The sequence below is a fragment of the Macrobrachium nipponense genome, chromosome 11, assembly GCF_015104395.2.
Source record: "Macrobrachium nipponense isolate FS-2020 chromosome 11, ASM1510439v2, whole genome shotgun sequence".
Taxonomy (NCBI): Eukaryota; Metazoa; Arthropoda; class Malacostraca; order Decapoda; family Palaemonidae; genus Macrobrachium; species Macrobrachium nipponense.
In genome coordinates, this window is record NC_061087.1 from 87,689,804 (window position 1) to 87,708,959 (window position 19,156).

The window sequence follows — 19,156 nt, forward strand, 5'->3', positions numbered from 1 at the left end:
GATTTTCTTTTCTTTTCTTTAACGGAATGGTATAGTATGCATTCCTGAGTCTGGCGATAAAAAAAAAAAAAAACGGTGCTTCTCATTAAATTCATTTTTCCTTAAGGAAAAACCTTCTACATTGAATTCATTTAATATTTAGCTTTGGCGTGAGAGGTCTGTGTTGTCAGAGTGTGTGTGTGTGTGTGTGTATATATATATATATATATATATATTATATATATCTATATATATATAATTATTATATATATATTATAATATATATATATATATATATATATAGTGTGTGTGTGTGTGTGTTTCTTTAACAGGTTTAACAAGTGTAAGAAACGAGGGCAAAGTGTAACTGAGCCCTTAGAATTTTGTCAATTCTTCTTCGAGGGGAAAAAATTTGATAGAAAGGACATTATATTTGAGACGACCTACTGGGTGACTTACTTATCTAATAAAGCAGTTGATGTTAACATCCGACCTTCACCTGAGAAGTGACATTCCGTAGTTAGCGAAAATCTAACTTGAAATTATTAGATTATTATTATTATTATTATTATTATTATTATTCGTAAGATGAACCCTGTTCATACAGAACAAGGCCACAGGGGCCCATTGACTTGAAATTCAATCTTCCATGGAATATGGTGTTCATTTGAAAGTAGTACCAAGGTAAACGGTAAATAAGGAAAGAAGAGATCAGTTTTTAGAAAAAAAAATTAAAAATTAATGAATAAATTGATAAAATAGATCAATATTGTTTGAAAGAATATGTAAATTTAGAAATAACTCCGCTTCTAAAGAGACTCGGTCTTGCTAGAAACGAATGGAAATGATTAAAGAAAAAAATTAAGAGCATATGTAGTGTATAGAGTTCGAACCGTACCATTCAAGCTCTGATCGGTGTTCCTCGCTATTAGATGGCTATAAACGCATATCTTGTCCCGCCCCCTTCCCTCACCCCCATATAAAAACGCTACTTAGATCTGCGTGTGTGTTAATGCTTGGACTCTTGCGTGCAAAGGCGCAATATAATGAGGAGCGATGTTAAGCATTCAAGGCTGCTCGATGTCAAAGCAAGTTAAATGGAAATCTTATTCGCTCTATAATGATGACTCATGCGGACATTTACATAAATGCCAACTGCGATTTTTTCTCTTTTTATTTTTCCTTTTGGCTTGATCATGCAAGCAGCTGTGTGCGTGACTCTGATGTCCTCTTGAACGTCTATAGAAAATCACTCCCAGCGCCTAGACATTGGATTATTAATAAGATAATGTTCGTTTCTGAGGCAACTTCGTGTTTGTGTATTTATGTGTTTATATATATATATATATATATATATATATATATATATATATATATATATATATATATATATAATATTTACAGGCTTGCCCCTTTTCACTGAAAAGTTTAAAATTATTATATCTAAATCATTCTCGACCCTTCTGCCATTTCAGGTTCCGCCGCCTCTTCGCCACTGCCCCCCTCCACTTCTTCGAATTCTTCGTCCTCCTCGTCCTGCTCATCCACTTCTGCGGCTCCGCATCCACTGCTAGGACTGGCTGGCCTCCCCCCTTCTCTCTTCCACCATGCTCACAATAACAATAATAACAATAATAGTAATAACAACAACAATAACAACAACATGGGCAGTCCGGATAGCAAACCCAAGTTGCCCCTGCCTTTATCTTCTCCTGTGACTGGTAAGTGCGACTGGGAACGGGTGTATTTATTTATTTATTTATTTCATTGTCTATTTATTTCTTTATTAATATTGTGGATAATGTGATGATAGGCAATCTTATTTTCACCCAGAACTTAGGTAAAAAATATAAAAATATGTAGACCAAGTGTTATGATGTTAGAATTATTATTGACACCGTAGCTTGAAAGCCAGTCTCATTCCACTAGTGTTAAAAAATTCGTTGTTATCCACATATATCTTGAAAGCATTAAAAATGTCATGCCCTCGTTCTAAGTAAAATCTTTCAAAATTAGTCCCTCCAATTCACTTTGCGACTCAGGTTTATATAGTTTTGCTGTAGGTTCCCTTCCACGTACATACACGATTGTTTGCGCGAAAGCATAACATACATTGTGTTATACTTGCTTGCTTGAGACTGCTCGTTTTGCGGGGAGCGCCAAATTTCGATATTATTGTGGCCAAAATAAACTGCCTATCATTAAGTTTTATAACACTTTTAAAAAGATTTTTTCTTATTCATTTATTGAGAAAATTGGTGTGATAGTGGCAGTAGGTGTTCAAAATAGCTTTATATATAAACATTACATGTTTTCACCTTATTGTAAACAGAAGCCAAATGAAAAATAGACATTGAAGCAAGGGACAGTTAGAAAACATGGACAGCTCTGTAAGCGGGAAGAGATACCAGAGTAACGAAAATGAACTCGTTGTTTCCTTAACTAACCATTGCTTCCTTGTGTCATTTCCCAACAGATGCGATAGGAAGCTTAGGTGCCCGCATGGGAGGCCACTACCCTGGGCCCCCACCTCCTCCCCCTACAGCACGGTACTCTCCAGACTTCTTGGACAATCATAGTGAGTACCAGAATGAATTCTGTCCTTATGTATTCAGTGTTACGATTACATAAGATTCTGGTTTTGTTTCATGTTTGTCGAATTAAGACTGTAGTTTCCATTGAAATTTTTTTTTTAATCAAACATACATCTCTTGCGTATGGACACGAAAACGGCAACTGTCAGTGTATTTTAATTATGTTAATAGAGTTTCAGACTAAACTTTGTTTCATTTTAGATCTTATGTTGACCAGCATTATTTCAGGATTCGGTTAGGCCTTTAAGAATCGCTCTATGAGTTTAGTAACCTAATAGTATATCAATATATTCTTCTGTAAAACTAGTGTAGTGATGTAATTTTGATAAAATTTAATCAAAATATGCATCAGTGTTTCGGCTAACTTTCTCAGTTCAAAAAAATTTTTTTTAAATAAATTCAAGTTCATGCGGAGAATTGAACTGAAATACAAATTACTTTATATAGATTTTCGTATTTTATAATGAAGCTTGGTATTTTGCTTCGTAAGCTCTACCAATCTTTTGAAAATAACCAACTTGTAAAATTGTTCCTGAATTAATTTGGCTTAAGATTTTCACATTTAAGTAGTATATCATAATAGGCTTAAACCATTACTTGATAACCAGATATTACAGAATGTAGTAGTATATCATATTATATCACAAGTAATAAGCATTAAAATATTTAAAGTTGAAGTGAATCCAAATTACCGTTCTTTAGATTCACTCAGTGATAATCGATGCTAAAATTGCCGTAACCTTTGTTGATGCTGAACAGACTTCCGTCTTAAAAACAAAAATTAGAGAACACGCTTCAGAAAATACCTGACTCCAATTTTTGCCATGTTTTAACCCTACCAGAGATAAACCATTTATACATAATTTAGTTTTTTGTAACAAGATAATTCTCGGTTGTTCTAGTGGATAGCATAGTGTTTTATTTTTTCATAAAGTTTGGATCAAAATATGAAGCTAACTTTAAAATGAAAAAACAAAATTAGAATCCCATTGACAACCTCCAGTACGATGTCGACATGAGCTAAGAGATATTATAGGATTACCCTCATTAAAATTCAGATCGTTGTCTGCAGTTTTTAAGAAAGTGTAGAAACTTCAAAACAATACCAAAATTCCCAGAATATGTTGAATTTCTTCACTCAAATAGACAGATACCATATACAGACGAGAAAATGTCAAATTAAGCAATAAACAGACTTGGTCTAACACTGCAGGATTTTGACCTGTCTCAACTATGTAGTTATGAAAATATTACTTAGGTACATTATGTTTAGACTTCATTATTGTTAATTGCTAACACTTTTGTAAACAAAACCAACAAACAAAAAACCATTAACATTTTGTAAATGCATTAATTGTGAGATAAGATCAAGTAATTTTTTACAATAATGAGAATGAAACATAAATACTACAGCTTAAGCAGTCGAATATCACCACAAATTTCACTACCAAGCCAAATTATTTGAAGATAGACTTCAGTTAGCCACTAATTACAATAATTCCTCAATAATATTAAATAAAATGGATGAAAACAGTAAATTTCACCTACACGTTTAATGAGCAATGTGAAAGACAAGCACTTACCTACACAGTAAACAAGAACAGAAGTACATTACCCTCAAATTCCTCTTCCAACAGACCAGCCAACAATCAGCCAGTCTACTGGAAATTTGGTAGACGGTGTAAATCTAGATGAAATAAAGGAATTTGCTAAGGCCTTTAAAATCCGCAGACTGTCCATGGGTCTGACACAGACCCAAGTTGGACAGGCCCTTAGCATTACAGAAGGCCCAGCTTATTCCCAATCAGCCATCTGCAGGTAAGTTTTCTCGCCCTCCAGGTATTGACAACAATCAAGTTTTATTAGTTTTGTTGGATGCTCAAAGTTTGCTGTGTTGCATGATTTATTGTTATCCCTTTTGCCCCGTTATGCTCAATTTTATTAATATAAATATCTTTCCAGTAAGAACATTTCACTTTGTATCCAAGTTTGCCAACCTTTTTATTTTTTAAATCTAATGAGGATTTAGTGTATGTACTCAAATATTTTCAGTGTTTTAATGTCAATTTACTTTCTTTTTTCTCAATAAATAACCCTAATAAATGCATTACATACTCTTCTTTAGTAAGCCCAGAATGCTGATTACTGACTTCCAACCTTTGTTTAAGAAAAATCTACTTCATGCATGAATTTTGTATTAGGGCTCTACCTTTGCGCTCAACATTTTTAACAGTAAAACCGAAACACACAAGAAGTTTTCTTTTCTGAGTTGTTAGCAGTCGTAATTCTTCTTGTACTAGTCGAGAGTCATCTAAAGAAGCAGTAATAATCACTCAGGCTTTGCTCTTAGATATGACTCTGTCACCTTGTAGATCAAATAAACTTCAGTCTTAATACATAATTTGATTGACAGATTATGCATTAGGCTAAAGATAATTTTCAAGGAAACCTTGTAATTTACAAATCAGCCAAACGAACTGCATAGGATTGAAAGAACTAGTATTTCGCCATATTTATTCATTCCCCTTTTCTAAATGTTTCTTTTTATCATACCTAATGAATTGTGTGTTTTGGTGCGGAGGGTGCAGCATATGCTACCCTAGTCACTGGGACTCCACTAAAATTCAATTTGCTTCTGGTTTGAATTTGAATTTGTATGTTGTTCATGTGTCTCCAATACTAACATGCTAAAACTCATACTAACATACTCTCTCTGATGTCCTCTCTTTCGTTCCTGAACAACGATGGTCGCATGTTCCTCTTCGGTGTTTTTGTACAAGGCCACATTGTTCTCTTAACAGGAGAAAATATTTTTTTCCAAATAAAAAAAAATCCGAAGACTTTCAAGATGAGGGAGCTTTGACTAGGGTGGCGAGCTGGGAGAACCTTACACGTCCTCGCGTTGAGGTTCGCAATATGATCACAAACCGCTGTTAAATGAACAGTAAAAATAATAAACCAATTTAGAAGAAACTTGCCTACTAACGGGTGGTGGGCTTACATAACGCTGCGGGTCCGGTCGTATGGAACTCACTTAAAAACTAAAAAAGATGAAAAATTGAAAACTGCCAAAAAAGAAATGAGAAAGAACAGATAATGCTTCACCCTCCGTTGCTCTTAGCCCACATGTTTACTGCAACTAACAAATTACTGTAGATTATTCTCAGTAGAGTAATAAGACTGATGATGCTATGTAACCAAACTCTTTCTAAGTTAGAATAGCCTGAAACGAAGCAATAGCAAGAAATTCACGAGCTCTGTTTTCTCGTTTTAGGTTTGAAAAACTAGACATCACGCCAAAAAGTGCACAAAAGATCAAGCCAGTTCTAGAGCGATGGATGCAGGAAGCGGAGGACAGGTAAACCACTCGCCACTCTGGTTACGGTTGTCCTCATTGGGGCACTTGCGAATTACCTGACCACACTAGCTACCAAACAGGGGGTACTTAGATACCTGGTATGCTAGTGGTCAGAGGGGAGGGAATTGCGATACCTGGAGACTAAATAAATGACAAAAGATTATTTTGAATAAGGCACGAAAATGTAAAGCTCGAAATCAGTCGATTCGTGTGCGACCAACGAATTAAAGCGATGATGTGTTCTCAAGCTCTTAGTAGTCCTCAATGCTCCGTTTAGCGACATTCATTCACTTAAATCAGTCATTAATTTTGAAACTGTTTTAAAGGCTTCGTTGTGAAAAAGATGCTAAAAATATATTGTATGTCAGAAATGTGAAAATTCCTTTTAGGAATCTAGTTAACTAATGGCATATGAAAGAAATTATACACAACAAAGCATTCGGAAAGCTAAGATTTCTCTTCACAAAGAATTTGCAACACTGTCAGATTCAAGTCACTCAAAAGGAGTCACAACATACATTGTAAAGCCAACTAAAAACATTAAGACAAAATCTTAATTTCATAGAATAAGACTTCTGTATCACAGACCTTAGTTAAAGACTGTACAAAAGTAATGTTTTTTGCAGTCTTCACGAACATTAGTGAAATTCATATTTAGCACACGTAAAATCAGGAAAAGTAACTTATATGTTTGAAGTCAATGACAATAAAAAAAATCCACGACCTAGCCCTTGAGAGGTAGAACGTCGGTAACGTCCCCCGAAAAAATTCACATTAAATTTTGATATTTTCATAATGCACAAAATTGACAAGTTTTGTTCCATCCCCTTATTAGTCTGCCAAATGCGGGTATCCACTCCTCATTCTGTCAAGCAAACAACTGAGCTAATGTATATAGTTCCTTTGCAGGGATTATTTCAAGTATACTGTAATTATATTAAATTCATTTTTCAGATGACCCCTTTGGAGTTCATTCATTACTCTTAACTCATTTTTGCAAGTAAAATCACAAAAGATCAAAATGTAAATTATTTGTTTTCATTATAATGAATACAGCCAATCAAGTATTATATGCTTTCAAAGACCATTTTGCATTAAAACCTGGTCCTTATGAATAGATTTTCCCTATTCTGTGCACACTAATCTTGAGAGAATCAGTCAGAGTATGATGGCAATTTGACTCATGATTTATATTTAATTTGCAGATATAAGAATGGCCAGCACACACTGACAGAATTCATGGGTTCAGAGCCATCAAAGAAGAGGAAGAGGCGCACCAGTTTTACCCCTCAAGCTCTGGAAGTCCTGAACTCTCATTTTGAGAGGAATACTCATCCATCTGGTAAGTCAAGTTTTTACTTTCATAAGTAGTAAACTGATTTTCATATGGTTTTATTACTGGAGCATCACTGTCCTTTGTGCAAGGCATGATGTACTTATACGTACTATACTTTTATCAAATACAGTACGTATTTTTATGTTTACATGGTACTAAAATTGCTTTGCTATCTCTCTCCTCTCTTTTTGCTGAAAATTTTTATGGGAGTTACTATATGCTTTACATTTGTATTTAAAAGTTTTGCAATAAGAAATTTTGGAATCATGTATATCATCAATATAGCACTTAGCACTGATGTTACATATTTCATGAGTACTTTTTTTCTAGCCCAGATACTTCTGAAATAAGAAACATTGCTTAGGTCAGAATAGAACTTAAGCTGGTTGCTTACTGCTCAGAATACTGATTGTGATGGTGAAGATAATATATGCACCTAAAACTTTGAAGGATGCTATTTTAGACTTCTGCAGTAAATGTTGTTTATAACATATGTATACCCTGTACTAGGAAAATATTTGATGATTTGTTACTTGTAGTTAAACAAAACAAATGTAACATGTAAGAGGCCACAGGAATAGAAACAAATGAGGGTTACTATTATCAGAAATCTGAGTAAAGAATGAATTCACAGTAGTATGCTACGAGTACAATGTTCATACAAGTTTCCTTTGGCCTATGACAGGATTAGAGAATTGGACATTAATTTATGTAGTATATACTAATTAATTATGATTACAACTAATTAACTATAAAATTCAGACTAAAGTTCTTTCTGATAATTCAAATATACATTTTCATTGCAACTTTTACTAATATACGGTAATACCTCAAAACTTTTTTGTTTATTTCTCAGTGATAAAAATTGGTTAAGAATTGCTATGTCCATATATGATTTTTTTCATGAATTAGATTACAAGAAAGATTGACATTGACATTCCTCTACCATTTCACTATAAAACTTACCTCAATAAAGCTGTCTAAGTTGGCAGTCATAACTGTCCTTAGACACTTATTACAATTCATTCACTAGGAACCAATTAGTAGGATACCAGAAAACTAAACTTGTTTATATGGCTGTATTATTATTAGATTGATATGTTTTCAAAACATTTGTTTTCAATTACATTTTGGACTTTCACAGAATAAACGTTTAACTGCTAGTATTACTACTTTACATTCTGTACATGTAGGGATTGGAATACTACATTGCACCATGCAAGGCACACAGTAGGTGTTATCCCTACAAAGAGTGTAATTTACAAAATGATACTGATACCATTCCACTAATTTATTAAAAGTTTTACAATATTGTTGATAACCCTGGAAGTGAAAACTACTACTCTGACATAATTATATAACAAGACTATCTTAATTGGGTACACCAGTATATACTTGTAATGCACAAAATTTTAGAACAGACTGAAAATACAATGCCTATTAGTATTTGATTAAATATGAAAACATAAATTAATACGGACTCAGTTAATTCAGAAACTAAATGTTAAAATGTTAAGGCACAAAATATGTAGTCAATTTCTCTGTACAAGTACCATTATAAGAACTAATGTCCATTATTCAGTTAATAACATATTGTATAAAGTGTACTTATCAAGGCATGAATACATTGAATATACAAGATTACATTGTTATGGTGTGCAGCACAGCTTCAGAGAATTCCTGTCTGAAACAGTTTCTGGAACTATGAAATATCTAGTACCATAATAAGCCAACAATTTGTTTATGATTACCAGCAGACATGATATGTCTTATTTTTCACAATTATACATATTTAATATTTACACTATACTATATATGTATATAAAAAAATGTGCTGTATATCCTTTACTGCAAAAGTATTTCTTGCTTTCAATGTCCCATAGCTTATGTACCATACAAACTAGTCTTCATAGCAGTTTACTTTTGTTGATGAGGCATCCATCAAAGTAGCACCCTCTCATCAGCACCATCTTTAGTTTTACATCAGTGAAGCAGGCTATGATACTGGGAGTCAGTCAAAATTAAATATGTATGTCATGAGCCAACATGAGGAAAAGTACCATGTGTGAATTTTGAACCATTTGACATGAATGCCAAACAAACACCATTACAAAGGCAGTGGGTGGCCATAAGACTTATTGCACCAGTAATGTTACCCACTATACTACCTGATCTAGATCAAAGACAGTATCAAATATACTTAAAAACCTGAGATGAAGGTTGGTGTCTGTCAAAAATCATCCCTGAGCCTGTTGGTGGTTATCACAGTAATTGAGAAAGCCCAGGAGTGTAAAAAAATAAGGTACCTTGCAGATGCTATATTTAGATGACCTATTAACAGCACAATTGAGAGAGGTTGTGGAAATTTTTAAGAAGTGGACTTGAATGCACAGGAGAGGATTTATTATCAACAAAACCATAACAAAGCTGACAGGAAAGAAAGTAATAGAAAAATTCCAGTCAGGAAAGTGGCCATGTAGCAGGTGGCCGTGTAGCTGCTGTACAGAGAGTGGGTGTATTTTACTGTGTAGTATTATTATGGCCCAAGAAATCATGGAGTGAGAGAATAAATGTAAAGAATAAATTAAAATTGAGAGAACTCACTTCATCTATACCATAAAGGAAAAAGCTGTCATTAAATTGTTTACAATTATTCTAATAATATGGATGTACATTAAGAGCTTCAAATACTCAGATACATACACTATTTACACTTATCATAGACAAGACTGAACTGCACAATGCAAACAAAGACAGGCTTTTCTGACAAATTAGACACATTAGAAGATGATTTTAGTGGGCAAATTTATGTTAATGAGTAATGCCCTCAAGAGAATTCCAGTTGTAACTAGTGCAATGGTTATTCACATCTTAGTGTTTTATGTAATTTTGGGGTTTAATATTGAAGAATGTTCATGGGTTAAAGACCTTTTTGGGAGGAAAGGTGCCTCAGTAGCTATTTTGAGTTGTGGAAGAACATTATACATATATACGTATTATGAGGAAATCTTAAAACAATTACCAAACTAGTCTGTACTTATCTGGATTGGAGTTGTACCATAAAATGCCTTTAAATTGATGTAAAAATCCCTTTAAACTTAATGTTAGCTACTACTGCAAGCTGTCATCTCTTACTGAGACAATGTGAACAGGGATGACTTTTGCTAAAACATAAAAAAGTGAGAGAAATTCATGATTATGTTCATACTGGATGTGCTTTGTCTACACCCCTTCAACCATTTACTAGTCTTTTGCTATTCCAGTAGTATAAGCAAAGTCCTTAAGTTGTTAAAGAATATGACTGAAATTTTACTACAATAATTCTTTGTAAAAAGAAAGTCATTTTCATAGTTACAGGCAAAGGTGAACCCATTCACTGAACATTGCCTGAAATGTAACAAATTCATCGTGAAAAAAATACCTTATACACAGTTAATAATTTTATTTACAAATTATTTACTTGGACCATAAATTTTGTGCACAAATGAGGGTCAGTTAGATAGGAGACCTTTAAAACCAGTTTTTTAATACAGAATTTAATTAGTATAGTCTTCTCTTGAGTCCTATAACCTGTTCATCAACATATAGCTGGTCTTTAAGTTTCCTGTGGTCACATAAATATGTTTTGTCACAATGGTTTTATTGCCTTTGATGTTTCAACTTGCTCTGTTCTAGTATCTATCTACTGAGTTACCAAAGTGATTGAATAAATATACAAGGTACACAGTATTTATGTCAGTGGGTGGATTGGTTTGCTAAATTTAGCACACGAGTCTACCTGCTATCTGTGTCCCACCTGTATGCTAAAAATTCCTGTGTATCTTGCATCTTACAGTAATTCATTCAATTGTAACTATTGGTATCTGACCATCAGAGTGTGAGTCAAAATCTCTACAAAATAAATCATTACAACAGAGCATATTAATGACCTTAGGATACCTAATATATCAGCCACCACTGATGAAAAGGGTATAATATGATAGAGAAGATTCTATACAAGTTACATGCCAAGGAAACATGTTAATTAAAATTCATTTATCAGTAAGCGGTAGTTGGTGAGCCTGTTGAGTCACAGGTCTAGAATCTCTCAGGGCTAAGTTGAAAGATTTCTTCAGTTGAAGGTGACCGTTGGAGAAAGGCAAGTTAAAGAAACTGGACAGTTAGGTTAGAAGAGAACTAGGAAAATTAATGGAAAGTAAGTGGTAGAAAGCAATAAAGATGACGGCTGAAGGAGCATTACTAAGGACCTTTGATACTGTCTGCAGTATGCCACACAAGGCAGTACCCCACTGTAAGGTGCTGTATAAGATTTAAACACTACACATTACTGCTTTGCACAAGTAAACTTGACATGCATAAATATGACATACACGGTAAGAAGCTAATGGACTTCACCTTAGTCATATTAAACACTTGTAATGCTCCATCCAGTATACAAGCTGTACCAGGGTTTTTAGTTTTTAAAATAGTAGTTTTGGTTGAGTAATGTAACATTTACACAAATATTTTTTAATAAAAAATTTTCCGTTTTAGGTGCCGAGATTACAGCTTTAGCGGAACAACTAGGCTATGAAAGAGAAGTGGTTCGGATCTGGTTCTGCAATAAAAGGCAGGCGCTCAAGAACACCGTCCGAATGATGGCAAAGACTAATCCTAACCAGCAGCCACCACCCCCTCCACCACCACAACACCCACCATTAACCCACCCACCCACCCACCCTTCCCTTAATCCGTCACCCCACCCTACTATGAATTGAATGTTCTCATGTGGTTGTCTGGTGTAAGATGAAGCTCATGTGGTGCAAAATATCTCCAGTAGCCACATATTGTTTAGAGAGATAGCTTATGAAAAACAGAGCCTTCATGATATGTCTCACTGAAAAAGACAATTCAATCCTTCCTTTATCTCACCATTCACCACACTCTGTCTTTAATGAACTGATGTACTGAACTATGTGATAATCTATCTTTTTATCTGATGTTAGGCTACAAAAGAGGCTTTATGGTGTTAGAAAAGCTATTAAGATCGGCTTTTGATAATAGCCTATGAAAGTGACAGAATATTATTAAAAATGTGGCTTCTTATGCAAAGCCCACAAACCCTTGATCAGTAGCTAGTGTGTGACAGTGATGAAGATTTCTAAGTTTAAAAAGTGTAGGTTGCTTAGGTGTCTTAAGGTTTCTAAAGTGATACATAAGAGAAGTGGAATTACTAGAACGCACCCATTCCTTTCAGTCCACAGCCTTTTTGTGTGTGTAGGTCTGGAATTATGTTGGAGGTGAAGGCTTCTTCCAGTTCTGTGCTTCTGAATTGAAAAGCACATGTAACTTAGGAAGGGTCTTAAGGGGTTAGTGCAAAAGTTTCCTATTTCTCACAGTAATAGGAGATGAATGTGTTTGCCTTCACTGCGCGATGAAAGAAAATAACGTTCCTAGAAACACATTACCCAAATCGTGGAGGTGTGTGTTTTAAGAGTTAAAATGCCATCAGTTTAAGATAGAAATGGTGTGAATGTAAAATACATTTTGTTTTAGTGTTTCCTGTGAAAAGGATTATTGTGAAGTATGTGTGTGCTTTACAGAGATATATAGAAGGTCACTTCTGAAATATTGCTCGATTTACAGTCATGATTGACATGGATCTCTTGCATTCCTAAATGTGGTAGGTAGAGCTTGAAGCAGTTGCTTGCATTTCAAGTTCAAATTATGTATTAATAATAAAATGATGTACGTTGCATCATTTGAAAGACGGTTATGTTATACTGTGAAGTGTAACAGTTATTACTGACACAGTGTGTTAATCGTAGGATATTTATTCGTCTTTGAGAAAATCTTTGTCGTTAATAATACTTAAGCTTTTGAAATACTTGCTGTATCCATAAACTATTGATAAACAATGAGGTTGCCATCATGAACTGCCCCAGGGTCCCTGACCTTGCTAAGTCATATCATATAGCGTCTATGCCGCTCTAGCCCCTGGTTATCTGTGCTATTTGTATCTGTGTACTGTAATGTAGGAGAGAAACTAAGTTGATCTACGTGCCCAGTTGGCTCGTTCTGGCCGCCATTGTCTTAGCAAAAGCAGAAACTCCTGTGCCATTATGTATATGCATTATGTTTTAATCTACTGAGGTGGCAGCTGAGATTAATTTCTAATGTTGATAGGACCACTACAGTGACTACTACAGTTCAGTGTTATGTTTCTTTACTAATGTTTCTTCAGCAAGTACAATGACTTTCAGAAATGTTTGACGCATATCATGTTGATGCTGAAGTGGTCCTCATCCTAACTCTATTCGTCCTGTTGGGGTCACGCCATGTACTAAAGAAGAAATAAATAAATAAATGACATGCGGTAGCACCCTTGACGAGTGGGGTCTTTAATCATTATTTTGTTTGTTACTACATATATATTTAACACAAGAACTTATTACTGGTAAAAAGTTATTAATTTACAATAAGTTTTATTGTTTGTTTATTGTCACTTTTTAATTTTTTATAGTTTGTATATTCATACAGATTGGAAGTTGTTTGTACGTAGTACTAAATATATCAGATATTCAGTATAATTTTCAAAATTATATATATTATGTTCAAATATGTATCTTATGTAAATATCTGAAATAGCTCAATAGTCACTGAATGATATACGTATTCTTTTGAGATTCTCCAAATCGGAACACTTTTTCAATACAGTACTGTATTTAGTTTGTAGACAATGCTCGAGTGCATTTTACAATATTCTTACGAATGGAGTTGAGCATAACCTAGTCATTTCCAGTGAAATAATTTATACACAGCAGTTCATAGCCATCAGATACTGTATTAGTTCATGTCTCATCAAGCAGTTTGTTTCAAAACTTCATTTCTTTTATATTTTAGATACTAAATAATCCACGTGTGCTCTTAAAATAAAGTATACACGAAGTGTCCAGTATATTTCCTGATTAGACTGCAGTCTACTGATTTATGGACTTAGTTTATTTTTGCTTATCTATTTTTTCGTTCTTATTCTGTGATATTTATTTTGTGCCAATAGTTGAAGTGGTGAGGCAATGTGCCGCTTTGGACAGTTCTAAAATATTCCAGCCTAGTAGCTGCTGCTTGTGTGTACTGTGTAGCCGAGATGAGGTCCCCAGTGACCTGTTTATGCATCTAATACTGTACAGTTGATGTAGGTATATGTACTTTCCTTTATGTCCAAGACATAATGCTGCATTTGCTAATCAAAATGAAGCTACTTCTACCAATGTGGCATAAGGTATCTATGAGTGATGTGGTAACTTTTTTTTTTATATAAATATATATTTACCACTGATATATAGACTAACCACTGATACATTGAGCCCATCCCTGGGGTTACACTAACTCTCCTGTTGTGATGTAATGATTCTTTATTGTACTAAAGTTTATCTGATCTCCTGTTGTGGTATGCTGATCTTAATAAACAATCTGTCACATTAGGTCATCTAGTCTGGCTGAGTTTATCTCCCATTCTGATAAAAATGTATTGCCATAGATTCAACATGATACCCTAAAACTAGATGGGTATTACCTACTGTTAAAAGTAAGTGCAGCTTAACAATATTATTAGTAACATGGTGCATTTTACAGTATGATAGATATTTTAAAGTTTGTTACAAGTGTACAATTTCATATCTGATATAGGTTTACAGTCACCTGCTTGATATACTGATAACTGGAGTTTAAGTGAGTGGTCTTGTGCACCTGAGACAGTAGAATAATTTTACATTAGCATTATAAGTCACAAGTGGTGTGTTGATGAAAGATTTAGTTGTTTTTGATCCCCAAGTGATATTTTTTACAAAAAAACTTATCAAAGAATAAATAAAAAAGTGCCCTGCCCCATTAATGTTGCCTTGAGCTAATTAGTGTAACAATAACATGCAACAAGTTGAGAGAGAAAAAGAAACCGGGCATAATGATGTCCGGTTATTGAATTTTAAAAAATTATCTTTTTTCCTGATACAGCAACTAAAGAATTCAACTTGCCGAGGTGCAGTGCTTATTACTTGTAATGTACCTATATTTCCTTAAAAAAAAAATGTCCAGCAATTTGTAGAATGAATAGCTTTAAGGTTTTGAGTTTGTACACTCAGTATGTAACATGAGACTTTTAGGTGTATATTGTTAACTGTATGACTTATGATTGATTATTTATAACACTATCATTATGGGAAGATGAATTTGCCTGACTAGTGTGTGCGTCTAAGCACTGATTTGATAAGAAACATTTTTCCTTTTGAACAACACGAAGAATCACTAAGCTAACCTATTAAGGAAGAAGTGGCTTCGCTTCACTGATATGGAAGTTACAAACTTCCAAAAATTGTACAAATATTTGTAAGGTTAACAAAAAAAATAACATACTCCAGTACTGCTTTGCTGAAACCACCACTAAGTCAGACTCCATACTAGGTATGTATTCAAAATTATGGATGTCAACACCTATTTCTTAACTGATGTAGTTGACTAGATTGTGATAAATGCTTAGCAGGACTGGAATTTGCAGAAATACTCACGGTTCCCAGATTAACATGTTTTGGTTGACATTGTTGACATAAATATCCGTATCATAACACCCCTGTGATGGTAACCCTACAGTACTCTAATGCTGCTGTTTATATAACTTGTACAACTGTTCTGTTCTAGCAATGATGTGTGGTCAAACATTATTCTGGCAGTAATTACAATTACTTTTAAGTTCTACCTTAGTGTGTTGATATATCAATAGATTTAGGAGTACCATGTTCTGTATATTCCCATCCCTTTTTGACAATAAACTTGTGATTGCTACAAAAATAAAATTTTCCAATATTTTTGCCACCTTTTAAACCAAGACAATAATGATATCTCTTTTGATTTGTATTTTGACATCTCTGACAATTCTATATGGAGAGAACAGTTGCATCTGTGAGTATAAAATGACAAGTTCCTAACATCACAAAGTAAGTGCCCATTGGATCTGCTTTGGAGCTCTCCCAGAATCAGACACAGAGGTTCCTTTAGAGAGTTGCCTTTGATGATATTTTGCCAACTAAAAAGGGTGATAATGGTTATGTTTTTAGTCTGATGTGTAAACTAATATATTTGATAAGATTAACTCCGAATAGGATCTCGCATGGGCACTATAAAACCATCTTCTTATGGAAATGTGTGTATGTATCTCTTCCAATTTTAAATTTGCGTAATAAAACATCGACTCCTTTCTCTGTTGTTGTTTTCCTGTGTAACCTTTGAACAAATTATAAAATACATTCTAGATTCACTATATACTACAGTATAAAAGCCTAAACTGTTCCTTGCTTTCTATAATACATTTCTCTCAACCTGGTATTTACACCTTAAACCTTATCTGGAAAGATGTCCCATACACAGCTTAATTACAGACTTTGAGATAAGAAACAACATTCTACTACGTCTAATTATTAACTGCTTCAACAAAACTGAAGTTAAATATAAAAGTCAAATTACTGTTTCAATAACCAAGTAACAGCAGGAAACAAGACTAAAGTAAGCTGTTTAAAAAAAAAATATGTTGGTATCATGATGTTAAATAACGAAGAGGTTTTGTAGCTGGCAAAATTACTGTATCTTATCAGCTGTGTACTATAATGTGCATGTACTACATTTTTATTCTAAAATTTATTGATAAAGCAAGTGATGTTGAACTTTTGGGAGGATATGGTATTATCTGCTTAATTATGTTGGTGTTCTTATCAAGTCTATAATATTTACATTTTGGCAACTTTGCATTTCCAGATGTAAGGTTTAGAAGTAATGTCCTATACTCTAATGGAGACCTAAAAATCATTTTTCCATAAAATAAGTGCAATACAAAGACAGTAGACTACAATGATCATAGCATACTAATACAGTGTTCTGTGACCAACGGAAAGACTGCCACCTTCATGATACCATGTTTCTTAAAATGGATGGCAACACATTTAGGGCCTCAATAAAGAAAAATGCAAATTGTTAATGGATAGCACTTGCAACTATTATTCTGTAAACAACTTTAAAAAGGAAAAGTGTACTATATAAGGTTGGGTTTTGTATAGACATCTGTACTATGGATCCATGTGTGCTTACTCCAAAGTAGCACCTCAACTTAACACACTAGAGGTCTGGCTTTCTGAGAAGTAACAAAATCTGTGAAAGAATAAAGGCCCTATATTACATCCTGCACTTGAGTAACTTCTCAAATTTTTACATCTAATAGAAATTCCACATAGTTCTCACCCTAAACTAACCTATAATTTACTCTTAACATTCAATTTAACATTTTCCTAAAAATGTATCAGCACCACAAAAAATAACCATGATAACACAGAAGTCTGTTAAGTTGAGAAAGTTACTACTTAAAAAGTTTGTTTAAAGGGTCTTTAGTTTTCATCATGAATCAGTCTAGATTCATTATTTTTAGTGTTTTTATACAGGTTCTTTTCTACATGTACTTATGTTTTTTATATAAAATATTCTAAGCTGCTCCTATAAATAACTGAAGTGTGCACAAAAATATACGTATAATTAAATGTAACCCTAAGAAACCTATAAATATGTTCAAGTATGGCACTTCCTTATATGATTAACTAAGTATGACATTTAGTGTTCAGGTGCACCAGTGACCAAAGTTTTGCTTAATCCATGCTATGGTGTATAACACACTATTACCTAATGAAGTTGTCCAATGCTGCAGGTTTCTTTGATAAAAATAAATGATGGCATGGCACAAATACATACCTTGAAAGTATGCTATGTACCAATCAATATGTTACAATTTAAAAGGTACTTACTCATGACTCCTAATAAGAATTCTGCCTCTGAAGCTTCTCAGGAATTTAGATGTCACTGTTTGGAAACATATGGTCCTCATTCTTAAATTCCAGTTGTTCATTGGGTAGATTTACATCTATGGTATGTTAAAAGTCCAAATGGTTTTATTCCTTCTGGGGAGGATACAGAAAACAATTTCTAGAATTAGTGCTGAAATATATGTTTACATGATTTTTTAAATGTGGACAAGAACTCAAATAACTTAAGTATACCAAAAAAGGTCACTAACAATCAGCACTGACAGTACAGTGGTCCCCCCGTATTCGCGGGGGATGCGTACCAGACCCCCCCGTGAATAGTTAGAACCCGCGAATGTTTGGAACCCCTATAAAAATGCTAAAAACAGCCTATTTTGTTAGTTAAAACTCAAGAAAAACCCACTAAAAATTTTCATACATGGTTTTTTTAATAGTTTTATCACAAAAAGTGCATTTTATGATGAAATTCATCAAAAAACCAGGAATTTGTGGATATTTATCATAGAAAAATACCGCGAATGTGCGAATTTTCCGCGAATAATGCAGGGAAACGTTCCCGAGAGAAATCCGCGAATGTGTGAGTCCGCGAATCTGGAGAACACGAATACGGGGGGTCCACTGTAGTTATAATAAGCTCTAGTAGCATTAAAAGATAAAAATATAATTCTAATTGTTGAAAGGGAATCTTCCAGCTAATAGAGAATATACTCTGGTTCTTCTAAATTCCTCATGAAAATATTACATGCTCAGTATTTGCTGAATCTTGGAGTACAAAATCATTATCTATCTTCTATGTTAACCATTAAATGCTCTATTAAAGTATAGAAATTTTCATAACATTTCTTATTTATATACTTACCTAATGTTCAAGAAAGCTTATATCTCCTCGTCTATCAGCAAGGAGATGTATGCTGTCATTAACAGTAGGTAAGATTTATCCCAAATAAACTTTATTAGAACTATATCTAATCCTCAAAAATCATGAAGTTCTTGATGGCAACTGAAAATTTAAAAATTATTAAATTTCATACAAACAAATTATAGCTTTCATTGT

At 33.8% G+C, this 19,156-nt stretch overlaps 2 protein-coding genes across 19 annotated transcripts in view; one reads left to right on the forward strand and one right to left on the reverse strand.

The window, feature by feature from the left end:
• LOC135206918 (POU domain, class 6, transcription factor 2-like) overlaps positions 1–16,500 on the forward strand; it is a 978,430-nt gene extending 961,930 nt beyond the window's left edge. For 10 of the 11 annotated variants that reach the window (XM_064238468.1, XM_064238416.1, XM_064238439.1 and 7 more), the window contains 6 exons: positions 1,455–1,700; positions 2,456–2,557; positions 4,211–4,391; positions 5,848–5,931; positions 7,137–7,273; positions 11,801–16,500. In XM_064238468.1, coding sequence (XP_064094538.1) covers positions 1,455–1,700; positions 2,456–2,557; positions 4,211–4,391; positions 5,848–5,931; positions 7,137–7,273; positions 11,801–12,024 — 974 coding nt within the window. In that variant the 3' untranslated portion in view covers positions 12,025–16,500. The remainder of the gene's footprint in view (positions 1–1,454; positions 1,701–2,455; positions 2,558–4,210; positions 4,392–5,847; positions 5,932–7,136; positions 7,274–11,800) is intronic. The other variant, XM_064238506.1, reaches the window with a different exon arrangement.
• Positions 14,273–19,156, reverse strand: part of LOC135206968 (zinc finger protein 62-like) — an 80,680-nt gene continuing 75,796 nt past the window's right edge. For 5 of the 8 annotated variants that reach the window (XM_064238577.1, XM_064238530.1, XM_064238596.1 and 2 more), the window contains exon 3: positions 14,273–18,237. The gene's annotated coding sequence lies outside the window, so the exon portion shown is untranslated. Of the gene's footprint in view, positions 18,238–18,961; positions 19,103–19,156 lie in introns of all 8 variants that reach the window. The other 3 variants (XM_064238544.1, XM_064238535.1, XM_064238555.1) reach the window with 3 other exon arrangements.